The sequence below is a fragment of the Lupinus angustifolius genome, chromosome LG08 (assembly GCF_001865875.1).
Source record: "Lupinus angustifolius cultivar Tanjil chromosome LG08, LupAngTanjil_v1.0, whole genome shotgun sequence".
Taxonomy (NCBI): Eukaryota; Viridiplantae; Streptophyta; class Magnoliopsida; order Fabales; family Fabaceae; genus Lupinus; species Lupinus angustifolius.
The window spans coordinates 23,617,034-23,629,146 of record NC_032016.1 but is presented as its reverse complement, the minus strand read 5'-3'; the positions used below and the strand labels follow the sequence as shown (position 1 = coordinate 23,629,146).

General features: G+C 33.3%; 1 protein-coding gene across 1 annotated transcript; it reads left to right on the top strand.

The window, feature by feature from the left end:
- Positions 2,224-6,300, top strand: LOC109355323 (double-stranded RNA-binding protein 2-like). Its single transcript, XM_019598422.1, has 3 exons — positions 2,224-2,761; positions 4,521-4,740; positions 5,205-6,300. The coding sequence occupies exons 1-3, from the start codon at positions 2,516-2,518 to the stop codon at positions 6,077-6,079; spliced, it is 1,341 nt and encodes a 446-aa protein (XP_019453967.1). The 5' UTR covers positions 2,224-2,515; the 3' UTR covers positions 6,080-6,300.

Sequence of the window (12,113 nt, the reverse complement as noted above, 5' to 3'; positions counted from 1 at the left end):
ATATATATCTCGATTTGCGGCCATTAAAGAAAATATTTGAACAATTTGAGATTTTATGTTTTAATCCTAACAAAACTAAATAAATTTTAAATTCAATTAAATAATTAAGACTTTTTATGACATAAGCTAATAAAAGCAAAGATAATTATGACAAACATAACTAATTATAAATAAGTTGAAACTATCATATTATTTTTTCTTGAAAGAGTCGAGTCAAACCAGTCAATCAGTCAAATAAATGATCTTATATTTAAACTAATTGAATTAAACATGTTAGATATACCTAATTCGATAGTTCCGAATGGAATCAATAGGACCAGCTTGATCTGAGTCGAGTTTAACAAGTATAATACCTGCCTTTTTCATTATCTATTAATTTATACTTATAAATCATGCACTTTGGTCCATTTACAGCCACCCACCTTAATGGTTATAAGGTGCAATCGATATACAAAAAGCTGGTGCAGTATGAAACTTCAAACAAGCAATATCTATTGATTATCATTTACTTTTCCACTCCTTTATTGCTACTGATCCATTCCTGAAAAAAGGGTTCAAGAATGGCCATTTTGGTGAGAAAACATTGTTTGGCCTTCCCAAAATCTCTGTTATGTGTTTAGAATTTATTTTACACTTTCCCTCTCATTCCATTTGTACTGCAAAAAATGTATCTCCAATCTCTAAAAACTTTTTTCAAAGCAATGCTTATCATAGCTTATTATCCTATTTCATTTTACATAGACATATTTTATAAGGTGTTTTAATTTTCACTCATACCTTATAAACTTCTAACTACATTTATGTTATAAGCTCTCAATTGACTTACAAGCTCTTAATTATTGATGCCAAAATAGATCGCTCATCTTGTTTAGTCCACAATGTGTTTGCAATTTTTGGACAAATTCTGATACAAAAGAAATTATTCATGAAACATAATACAAAAGAAATTCAAACACATTTTAGAGAGAATCCAAATATGCTTCATGGGTGTCTGTCGAATGGGTGAGCTATCCCATAAAAGTGTACCACTCAATGTACCATTATTTATGATTGGTCAGAAAAATACTTAATCATTATTTTTTTAACTTAAATACATTTTTTACAACCAATTATAAGTAGTGTCACATGGAGTGGCACACTCTCCCCTGCCAAACATGCACTATAACTAAAGGAGAGATTCATTTATATCTAACTTATATTACATCAATTACACTCAATTTTATCCATTAATTTTCATGAGATTACAAATTTTAGGAATATAATTCCTCTTCTAAACTCTTCAATATTTGAATATGATAATAGAGATAAATTTTGAATCCTTAAATCATTAAATGTGTGGAATGGGCATGAGGGGATCCAGCCCAAATTTGAGTGGTTAGAGAGTTTCCAGTGAATGGTAGTCATGATTTTGGGGTCTGACTCATCCTAAAATGCTTTAAAAGCAATTCAATTCAATTACGTCTTTCATTAATTGTCTCTCACTATCAAAATAAGCATTCCATTTATTAAAAAAATTAAAGGTAAAAGAGGTGGGAAATAATTAATAGTAGAGTATTTCTAATTGGAATGTTACTGAGAGTCTAAATTCAAATATAGAATCTCTATATCCACTTTTAGGTTCATTAATAAGTAATCCAAGCATATTTATTAATAAGACTCTTTCAAACATATATGCTTTTATGGTACACGCTAACTATATTTAATGAAGTAAAGTTATATTGAAATATGTTATGTTTAATGTCTTGGAAGGTAATATTTTTACTAATATAATGGAAATGTTATAAATTATTCCTAGGAAATTGTTTTAGAAAAATAATTATATATTGAAAATTAATGTTATAATCTCATGAAATTAGTGAATTTAATTTTTTCAATATCAATTTTAAGAAGAACCTACTTGTAACATTAACAACCAACATTATCAATTAAAAATATAATATCTATATACAATTAAAATATAAATTTATATATATCAATACATCATTTATTATTTATCTATATTATTTTTATAAAAAAATAATAATAATTAAATATAAAATAGAGATAGAAAGTGATTAATACTTTTTCATTTTTTCATATTATTTATCTATATTATTTTGAGTTGACTCCTAGCATCAACGTAATTAATACTTTTTCATTTTTTCCAATATAGTAATACGAGTATTTACTAATATTTATTATTTCCCCAAAAAATAAAATAAAAAACCAGTACTCTTCTGTTTCTCTCTCTTTCTCTTCTTCATCTTCTTTTTTTCTTCTTCACCTTCTCTCTCCTCTCTTCTACTACTACAGTTTACTTCCTCTCTCTAAAAACTTCGTCCATTTCAAAAGCTATAAACACTAAAACCTTTACAACCCACGATTTCGCCGGAGCTTATAGTCGCAAATCTGAAACCTTTTCGTTTTGGGTCCGACCCGGAACCATTTCGGATCGGATCTAGTTTCGGGCACTGCCATTTTTTTCTTACACCACTTTCTTAAGATAGAGATAGAAAGTGAGGGTTGTTCAGAAAAAATGTATAAGAACCAGCTTCAGGAGCTGGCACAGCGAAGCTGTTTCAATCTCCCATCCTACACGTGCATTCGGGAAGGTCCCGATCACGCGCCGAGGTTCAAAGCCACCGTTAACTTCAACGCCGAGATCTTCGAGAGCCCTCACTATTGCACCACGCTTCGCCAGGCGGAGCACTCCGCCGCTGAGGTTGCCCTCAACTCCCTCTCCCACCGTGGACCCTCTCACTCCCTTGCCGCTAGAATCCTCGTGAGTTTCTCTCTCCTTCTTCCTCTCTCTCTCTTCACTCTACGAGATTGATTTTGTGCTTGATTTGATGTATGGGTGGGGTGAAATTTTGGGTCGAGCTCAAAAATGGTACTTGCTAACATGAGCTTGGTGGTGAAGCTTGTTCTATTCTGCTATCATGCGCCTTGTTTAGCAACTTCTTTTACTATGGTTCCGTGATTTCAGTTCTGTGTCGGTGCCTGAATGTTTCTATTGTGGTGGAATGACTGAAATGCCATTGACCTTCTAGTGTGAAATGTGTGAACTCGGAACCGAACCTTCTGGTGAAGCTTTGTGTGAAATGTACTCTGTTTTGTTTTGTACAGTTTCTCTGTCACTTTGTTTGTTTAAATGGGTAGAATATGAATAGTGTGTAGTTGTTTTACATGGCCTGAATATTATAATTTCATGGTTATAATCATGTCATTTTGGATTTATATCTGGATGCTGACATACACAATGATGTGGTGGCCTTTGTTAATGTGTAATGTTGCTGTTTCCTCTTTTAGTAATTAACTGAGCTGACCCTTTGATAATGTTCTATGTGAATACCTCAATTATTGTGGTTATAAAAAACTTGTCTGAATCACAATCTGATGCTTGTATGTCAGTGATCATTTTGTTAAGTTTAACCTAAGCATTCAGTTGTTTTTTTCTTTTTGTATGTCAGTGATCCCTTTTCTATGTTTTAATCCTGTTGTTATGTTCTAAATGGTTTGATAATGCTAAAGATGCACCTGTTTGTCGTCGGATAAAATTTGATTGAAAAATGCTGAGAATCAAGAGGGCCCTTGCTTTGAACTGTTCTATATTTTTGATAAAATTGGCAGCTAGAAAATCTATTCAGCAGTCATAATATCCAAGGGAAATAATAGTATTTCTTATGCATGCCTCATTATTGTTTGTCTTAATCCAACTTGTTAATATCCATTGCTTATTGGCTAATGTAAATGTCTTCAAAGTTAATACACAAACATTTTTAGGTGGGTGTAATACCAATGATCATTGCTGTTTCTAAAAGAAAGATGATAATTTGAACGTAAGATTATTGGTGAAGTTTTGCAGTTGATACTAAGTCATCATTCCTGAACACATGCTAGTCTTTATTAGAAACCAATATGAAAGAGGATATTACCTTTATTTATAATAAAGGGATTGAAAGAAGTTTGCCCGTTGTAATTTCTAGTGCAAGTGGTTATATGCTTGCCCAACACCTTTTTTATGATGTTAAAGCCTCTGCAAAAGAAAAAGATAAGAGATTAATTGCAAGTTATTGATTTGCCAATTTACCAAGATGATTATCTAAAAGTTCTGTGTTCTCTTTTAAGCCGTTCACCTTCCTTTTGTCTTCTAAAGTGAAATATTAATGTTCCCAGCATGTGGTGCAGGGTTCTGTGTTTTCTCCCATGTTTACACTTACCTCTCTTCTGCCATCTTCATATATATTTTTTGCACATTCTAGGAGCATTTTATTCAAAATAACTTCTTTTTTGTTATCATTGTTAATGTGTTTATATATTCACATTGCATTGTATGCCTACATTTAGCCTCGGTAATTTTACTGTTCATACACTCAAAAGGGTGGCCCAATGCATGAAACTCCCGCTTATTGGGGTATGAGGAGGGTAGAAGTACACAGCTTGCCCTCGCAAATGAAGAGGCCGTTTCCAGTTTTTGAACCTGTGACTTCTTGGTGACTCACCCTCTACTTTTCATATACTAATCACCTTAAAATTTTCAGGATGAGACAGGAGTCTATAAGAACCTCTTACAGGAAATTGCACAAAGGGTAGGGGCTCCACTGCCACAGTACACAACATTCAGGTCGGGCCTAGGACACCTACCTGTTTTTACCGGGACAGTTGAATTGGCTGGAATCACATTTACTGGTGAACCTGCCAAGAATAAGAAACAAGCAGAGAAAAATGCAGCTATGGCAGCTTGGTCATATCTAAAACAATGTAAGTGGCTTGCTAGCTTTTGTCTGAATAATTTTCTTTCATAGAAAGATATGGAACTTCTTATCAATTTGTCCCCCCTGAATATAGCATAGAGATATATCACAAAATGGAACAGTGGCTGGTAGTTGTGGCAATACCTAAACCAATCCAGTTCTGTTTCAAAATTTTATCTCGTAGAACAGGAGCAAAAGCAATGCACCGTTTTCATGTCCTTCCACAATTTACATGCGGTTAAGGTTGATGTCATCTTTATACATTGTTAACATACCTTTCTAGATGCCTTGTATTTATTTTTGTGTCCCAAGTGACTTCCCTTTAAAAGACATTACTTGTTAGATAGTTTTTATCTGCCTCAGTGGCTTCAAACAATTTTTTTTATCTCCTTTGTATCTGAATGAGATTGAAGATTTATGTACAAATGTAAATGATTAAATATGAATGAACATTAGTTTTCTTTTTTGCAGTGGCAAAAGAAACTGCAGGCTCTTCAACTGAACCAGAGAACAATGACGAGCTAGAACAGATCACAATAGCGAGGGCCTTACTGAACTACCGTTTGAAGGAAAAGATAGCCATGTCAAATCCAAATGCTCCAATTCCATTTCCAAAGAGGTTTCAGTTTCAAAATTCCAGGCCTACCAGTCCCCAACCCGCACCTGCTGCTACATCAAAGATACTTCCCTTAATTTGCCCAAAGACTGTACCTCGAAGCAGGCATTCTTTCACAACATCAAATGAAAGTCCTCGAATCAGGCATCCAGTAGCAGCAGCAGCTGCCAGTGACAATCCTATGAACTCACCTTTCTCTTGTGCACTAGAAAGCCGAGGGACCAATCGCCCAAAGTTCCCTGCAGTAGGAGCAGCACCTTATGTTCCCATCAGACAAATGCGTTCACCTTGCCAGGGTATTGCACCTCCGGTTACTATAAGGACTGCAATACCTGTATTCTCTGCACCACCACTACCACCTCCCGCCATGATGGCCCATCAAGTAATGCGAGCGCCTCCTGTACGAGTTGCTCCTTCGGTCAACATTCGCCAAGCTGTTCCAGTATATGCTGCTTCACCACCAGTTCGAAAAGATGAACCTGTTCCCATCCGAGAAGACGATCCACCAGCAGCTATTACTGTGCCTAGCCAGGAAGATAAGCTGCCTGCCACCGTCGAGGAAGATAAACTGCCTGCCACCATCGAGGAAGATAAACTGCCTGCCACCTTCGAGGATGGTAAACTGCTAGGTAAAAGTCAGGAGATGGACAGCAAAACTCAGAACATTCCACCAGAATCTGAGACAGTGCAGAGCTTGGAACAGCTAAAAATCCGAAGTTCGTTGGAGTAGAGATCTGAATCCATGCATGGGAATGTGGCCATGGTTTTGTGATGATCCAGAGTTTGCTTCTCATGTTATATTGAGAATGTGATATCATCCCTTTTGTCCTCTTGTACCCCCATTTTGTCTAGTTAAAATGCGATAGTTGTTGGTGCCAGTTAGCATCAACAGTTGAATATCTGTGATATTCAAGAGCAGTTTAGCATATAATTAGCTCATGTTTTTACATTTGTGATTGTTGGTCATATCTTATGGATAGAGATCACCTCTCCCAAACGGTGTCTAATTCTCTGTCTCGAGTCAATCAGAATGTTACTTTTTATTTTTAAAGATTTTCTTTTATTCATGTGACAGTATATGATTGGCCCGAGACAGAGAATGAAACATCGTTCGGGACAAGTGATATTTACTTATTCAGCTAGCTTGATTTATTACTCCTCTCATGTGTGGTTATAGCATTGCCACCCACCTTATTCCGGATATAACATCTGCTATAATCATATGTCTCAGTCTTAATTATCTAATAGTTAGATCAATTGACCAATTAGTAGAATGCAAGACACACGGTTGTGACACACAAACAACTATAACTCTTACTTTGAGGATCTTATTGGTGCTTTGCATGTTTCTTTTGGGATATCATTGAGAATATTTCTGCTCCTGTGAATGGAAAATATGGACAATGCCCATGTTAGTTAGTTCATTACCATTTACAAGCCTCACTCATTTCATTGAACCTTGCAGGCTAATATGCTCACTAACAAGTAAAGTTTTAGAGAAAATTAGGATGAAAAAGTTTCAGTTTCATCATAACTACTTGCAAAAAGTGAGAGAATATTTCGGGGGTTTTATGCACTTTTCCTAGAACAATTTTATGTGTATTCGTAGCCGACTTGGATCAAATCAAGGCTCTTGGACCCAAAAAAATGAGTGATTAACATTATTGATGATGCAAAATTGATATTAGTGACAAAAGATAAGGTGCTAACTACTGAAGCTTCTATAATGTAATAATATGTATCCTTTATGTGTGTAGAAGCAGTCTTAAATGAAAGTGCAGAAGAAGTGATGGGGTGGTAGTTGGTGTTTGATTAATGCTCATTTGAATTGGACAGAATTTTAAGCTGACCACGATTCTTCCCAAGTTTATGTAATTATTATGAGGCAGGTCCTCTTTTATTAAAACATTACAATCAGAAACTACAAAGTATATGTCATAATTGAGTACCACAAATGCCCAAAATGTATAACAGGTTATTCTAACTCATTTATTGCGATGGAACCTTCTTTTATTTTTATCTCAACAAAATTAGAACTAATTCAATCCATCATAGATACATTTGCTTCCTATCTTTTGACTTGTGGCCCAAGAATCTACAATCTAGAGATTAAATCAAATTCATTGGTTGTCCAAATTAAAGAACACAATGTTACCTAACTAACTAGTTCTCCATTTATTCCTATTTTTTTTTTTTTGGGTACAGACTTTGTTATTATAATTGAGATATATAATACGTTAATAATGGCTCCCAAAATTTTAATGCTTGGTTTTAGAATAGAGATGGTAAAACGGACATTCCTCGTGGGCGCATCCGCATAGTACGTATTTTTTTACAGGTAGGGTATAATTTTTTTTTTTCCATTTGTCTGTTTTGTCTGGCCTGTTTTGTCCACCAAGTTTGCGGGCATTTCCGTTGGCCAGTGGGCGGCCAATAAACATAATTTAAGAAAATAAGAAAATTTTAGATTAGTTATGATGTAATGTGATTTTTAATCTCTAGAAAAATTGTAATCTAATGTAATTTGTTAAACTTCATATAAAATATCAAAAATTTTGTTAACTTTTTATCTCCAACTACTTTATTTAATTTAATTTCATTTATTATATGATTCTTTTTTATTTTTTTAATTATTTAACAATGTATCTGGACCGCCAATTAGTCCGTTTAAAATAGGCAGGACATTGAATTTTGTTCGTTAACCAACATAGGCATGCCCACGCCCGCTTAAATTTTTGCGGGCATTTGCAGGGATGGGCTAAACAGGCCGGGCGGCCCGTTTTGCCATCTCTAATTTAGAACTTAGATGTAGATGGGGAAAATTCTTTCTCAAACTTAGGTTGGTTTCCATTAAGACAAAGAAGTTAAGGTTGTTAAGTGGCTTATACGGTGTTATCCCACGTTGCATATTTAACAGTTTAGAAAATGACGGGGAAGAGATTATTTTACATTTTTACATGCATAGGCAGATGACAAAGAAATAAGTACAGATGAAAATATGAACTATTTTTTTATATTTTAATATACTTAACATATGTCTTCTCCAAAAGTTCGATTCCTGTAAGCAATGTTTATTGGTAGGAGTAACCATATATCCTGAAAAAATTAATTTCTTATATAAAAGGGTGAGAGAATATCTTTGATTGTACGAAAATGAGATAAAATATGAGGCATATGTGTGAGATGGGTAGAAGTCAATTTAGGGTGTTAATTAAGTATCACATGTATTGATAGCAGTGTGTCAGAGGAGAATTTGTTGATAGATAAAAGTGTTGAGGGGTCAGTGCTTTCAATTTTCATGTGTGTAATGTCTATCCATCCCTTCAATAGTCCCACAGACATCTCATATCAAAGGTACCATTCTATATAATTAATGTTGCCATTTTGCTTCGGAACCTTTTCTTGCTACTCTTGTTACTCCACATATTATGTTTTTCATTTTTGAAATAGCAACAACTACTTTTCCTTCTAAATAATCCTCACCACTCTTAAAAAATAAATGAAAGGTAGAGTGTAATATATATTCATCCTAAAGATTTACACATTGAAGAATCATTGATGAATAAAGATAAATAATAAATAATATGTATAAAACTCGGGAAATTTACTTGTATGCTACACCTTAATCAAAAGTTTACGGTTTTGGTACACATTTTATAAATATTACCAAACTAGTGTAGTATTTATATAATCTCCCTCATATCCCTACATGTTCACATGTCTGTCATACAGTTAGATTGTGAACTAAGTATTACATCACCTTACACAAGGTTTAAATATTTATTAGTAACTCTTTTCATTTGGTTTTGATAAACATTTTATGATTATAAGATATTTGGTAGAGTAGAACTATAACATAATTAGATATGTATAATATAAAATAACATTCATGTAAACAATATAATTAATAAGAGAATTGTGGTGTTTTTAAAGCACGTTAAGCAAAAGAGTAATTCTGAGTAGTGTATGAGAAGATTTTGTGGATAGACGTTATATTCACGTCAATGATCTTAAGATGATTGATATTTGATTGTGTACTAATACAACCTTAATACACACCAAACAAATACATCATTTGTACCTAATCTTATTTTCTATATCTCTTTTGTTTTCTTGAAACATTATTATTCTTTCTTTTCTTATTTCTATTTTGCCAACATTTTCCACAATAGAAACAATTCTTCTATTTAATTTTCTTTTGTTTTTTCTCCCTAATACATCACATTATAATTATTTTATATATATATACACTATATTTTATTATTTCCTTTTTGTCACTTCATTAATTATATCTAATTTCTATGCCAAGATAAAAAATAAGAAGATGGGAGAAACAACTTCTTCAGAAAAATTGTGCAAGTGACATGATATGTATGAGTGTGTTTTCACTTATTTGCTTGTCCTGGAGTGGGAGAGGTAAGAAAATGCCACATGTTGTTAGGGACAAGAATTTGTTATCTGAGTCTCGAACCATGTTTTATACTAATAAAAATATATTATATCAATTAAAAAATTAAATATTTTGTTTGTTTTTATTTCAATATAATTGATCGGAAACATAATTTGAGATAGTAGATATTTGTCCGTTAGTATAAGGGTGAGAATAACCCTATAGGGGTGTGGAGGTACACTCCATTATTCAAATGGGTGGAGAAGGGTGGTGGGGATAGTTTTGCTTAGGCAACACCCTTAACCACCACAACCCTGCACTCCCATCTTTATCCATTTGTGGGTTCAACCTTTATGGTGAAAAAGCACAACGCATGGGATAGTAAATGATGTTAAAAAAACAACAAATAAAAATAAAAGAAGGTACGATAATGACAATAAATAAGTGTGTATAACAAGCAAAGGTAAATGAGAATAAAGACACAAATCATATCATCATATACATAGAGGTAGAGATTCACTTCTATGAAACCAAGTCTCCACTTCAACAACACCAATCCCTCAAAGCAATGCTACCCAACATTCTATGATTTGTTTGGTACTACTAAGGGCATTCCCTTACCCTTTTGGATAATGAATTAATCTCTTTCGAGGTTCATGGTTGCTCCTTCCAACGAGTGTCGCTCACAGGAATCGAACCCTTAACCTTTTGGTCATACTAGAAATCTAACAAAACTTTACATCACTGAACCAACACATTTGTAGTAGTATTCTATTCCTATACTCAACAACAAAAAATTGATAAAGAAGAATTTCAATGAGAGGTATGTGTAGAGCTGGCCCAGACAAGAAGGACCCACATGATTGGACCTTAGATGGGGCCTAAAGGGGGAGACACTAGTGTTATATTCCTTTCCTATGAGAAAAGCAATGACTCAAGGAAAAAGGTAAAAGCAATAACCCATTAGAAAGAAGAAGGATAACATCAATTAAATCATAAACAAAGAAAAATACAAAAGATGGAACAATCAGAGAAGGGGAGGGGGACAAAGTGGAAGGATGTTAATCTCATCATTGTAAAGTTTAGAAAAGAAAATATTCCCATTTGACTTTGTTATATCTCATCATGCACCATTCATTGTACTATATGTTTAGGTTTTTATTTTACTTTATTCATTCTTATATGTCCTTTGATTTTCTTCTCTAAGTTGACAAAATAAGACTAGTTTTCAACCCTGCCTAGTATTTCAGCTCATCTATTTTAATGAATAACTCATAATTAAAAAATGGGTGGAGATATTAGTCTTCTTTTTTCATCTCTTTGACCATTATCTTCATAACAAGTTATGAGACTAACCTTTATATTCGAGTGGTGGATAAACTAAAGTCCTACTGAATTTCATTTTCTAGAATATCTAATATGGGAGAGTACATAAAGTTCATCTGAAAATACATTCCACTTTCACTATAATTAACTACTTTTCTTTTATTTCAATTGTTTTCACTTATAAATAAAATTTAAAAATGTTTGTGAGCACAATTAAAGATTCCATCAATTCATCTTCGCCCTCTACATTCCATTGTCTAAGAAATCAAGACATGAGATAAAATTTAAAATTGTCACTAGCAACTTTACTATTATTTTCTACGTATACTCTATAATCATGGTGCAAAATAATATTAAAATCATTCAGTTATGCAAACTAAATTCAACATGAATAAATTCAATTATTATTAGTATTTGGTCTAAAAGGTTACAAAATGAAGAAAAAATATAATGGGAAATTGGCTGCACTATATGCGTGAAATGATAATTTCTGATCCAATAACGGAGAGACAAATTATCACTTTTACATTTGTACACATAAGAGTAAAAATATTATCTCATTATATCTTAAGGATAAAAACATCAAACCATATTATTTTTTCTTATTTTGTGCATACTTGTTTCTCTATTACTGAAAAGAATCGTATCGTGAACAATAGTCCAAAATAAATAGCATTTATATCATGGATAAAGATAATAAAATTTATTTACATGACTAATTAATTTGGGTGAATAGTGTATAGTTAATCATTGCCATATAGCCTAAGGTATGCACATTATGATGCACAAAGTGTTGTCCACATAGTAACATTCTTTAACCTTTCACAGAGTGAAAAAAAGAAAGAAAGAATGGTTTTGTGGTATGAACTGATTGCACCAAAATAATGCCGACAACACAATAGAAGCATGAAAGACATTTTTCCAATGTGGAAGTCAATTTGTTGTACCTTTTGCTTCCTATTTTCAACATGTGTATCTCTCATTGGCATGCATTGTATGGAATTAACGTAAAGTCCTATCCAACAGATTGGAAAATCTTCTCTTTTTT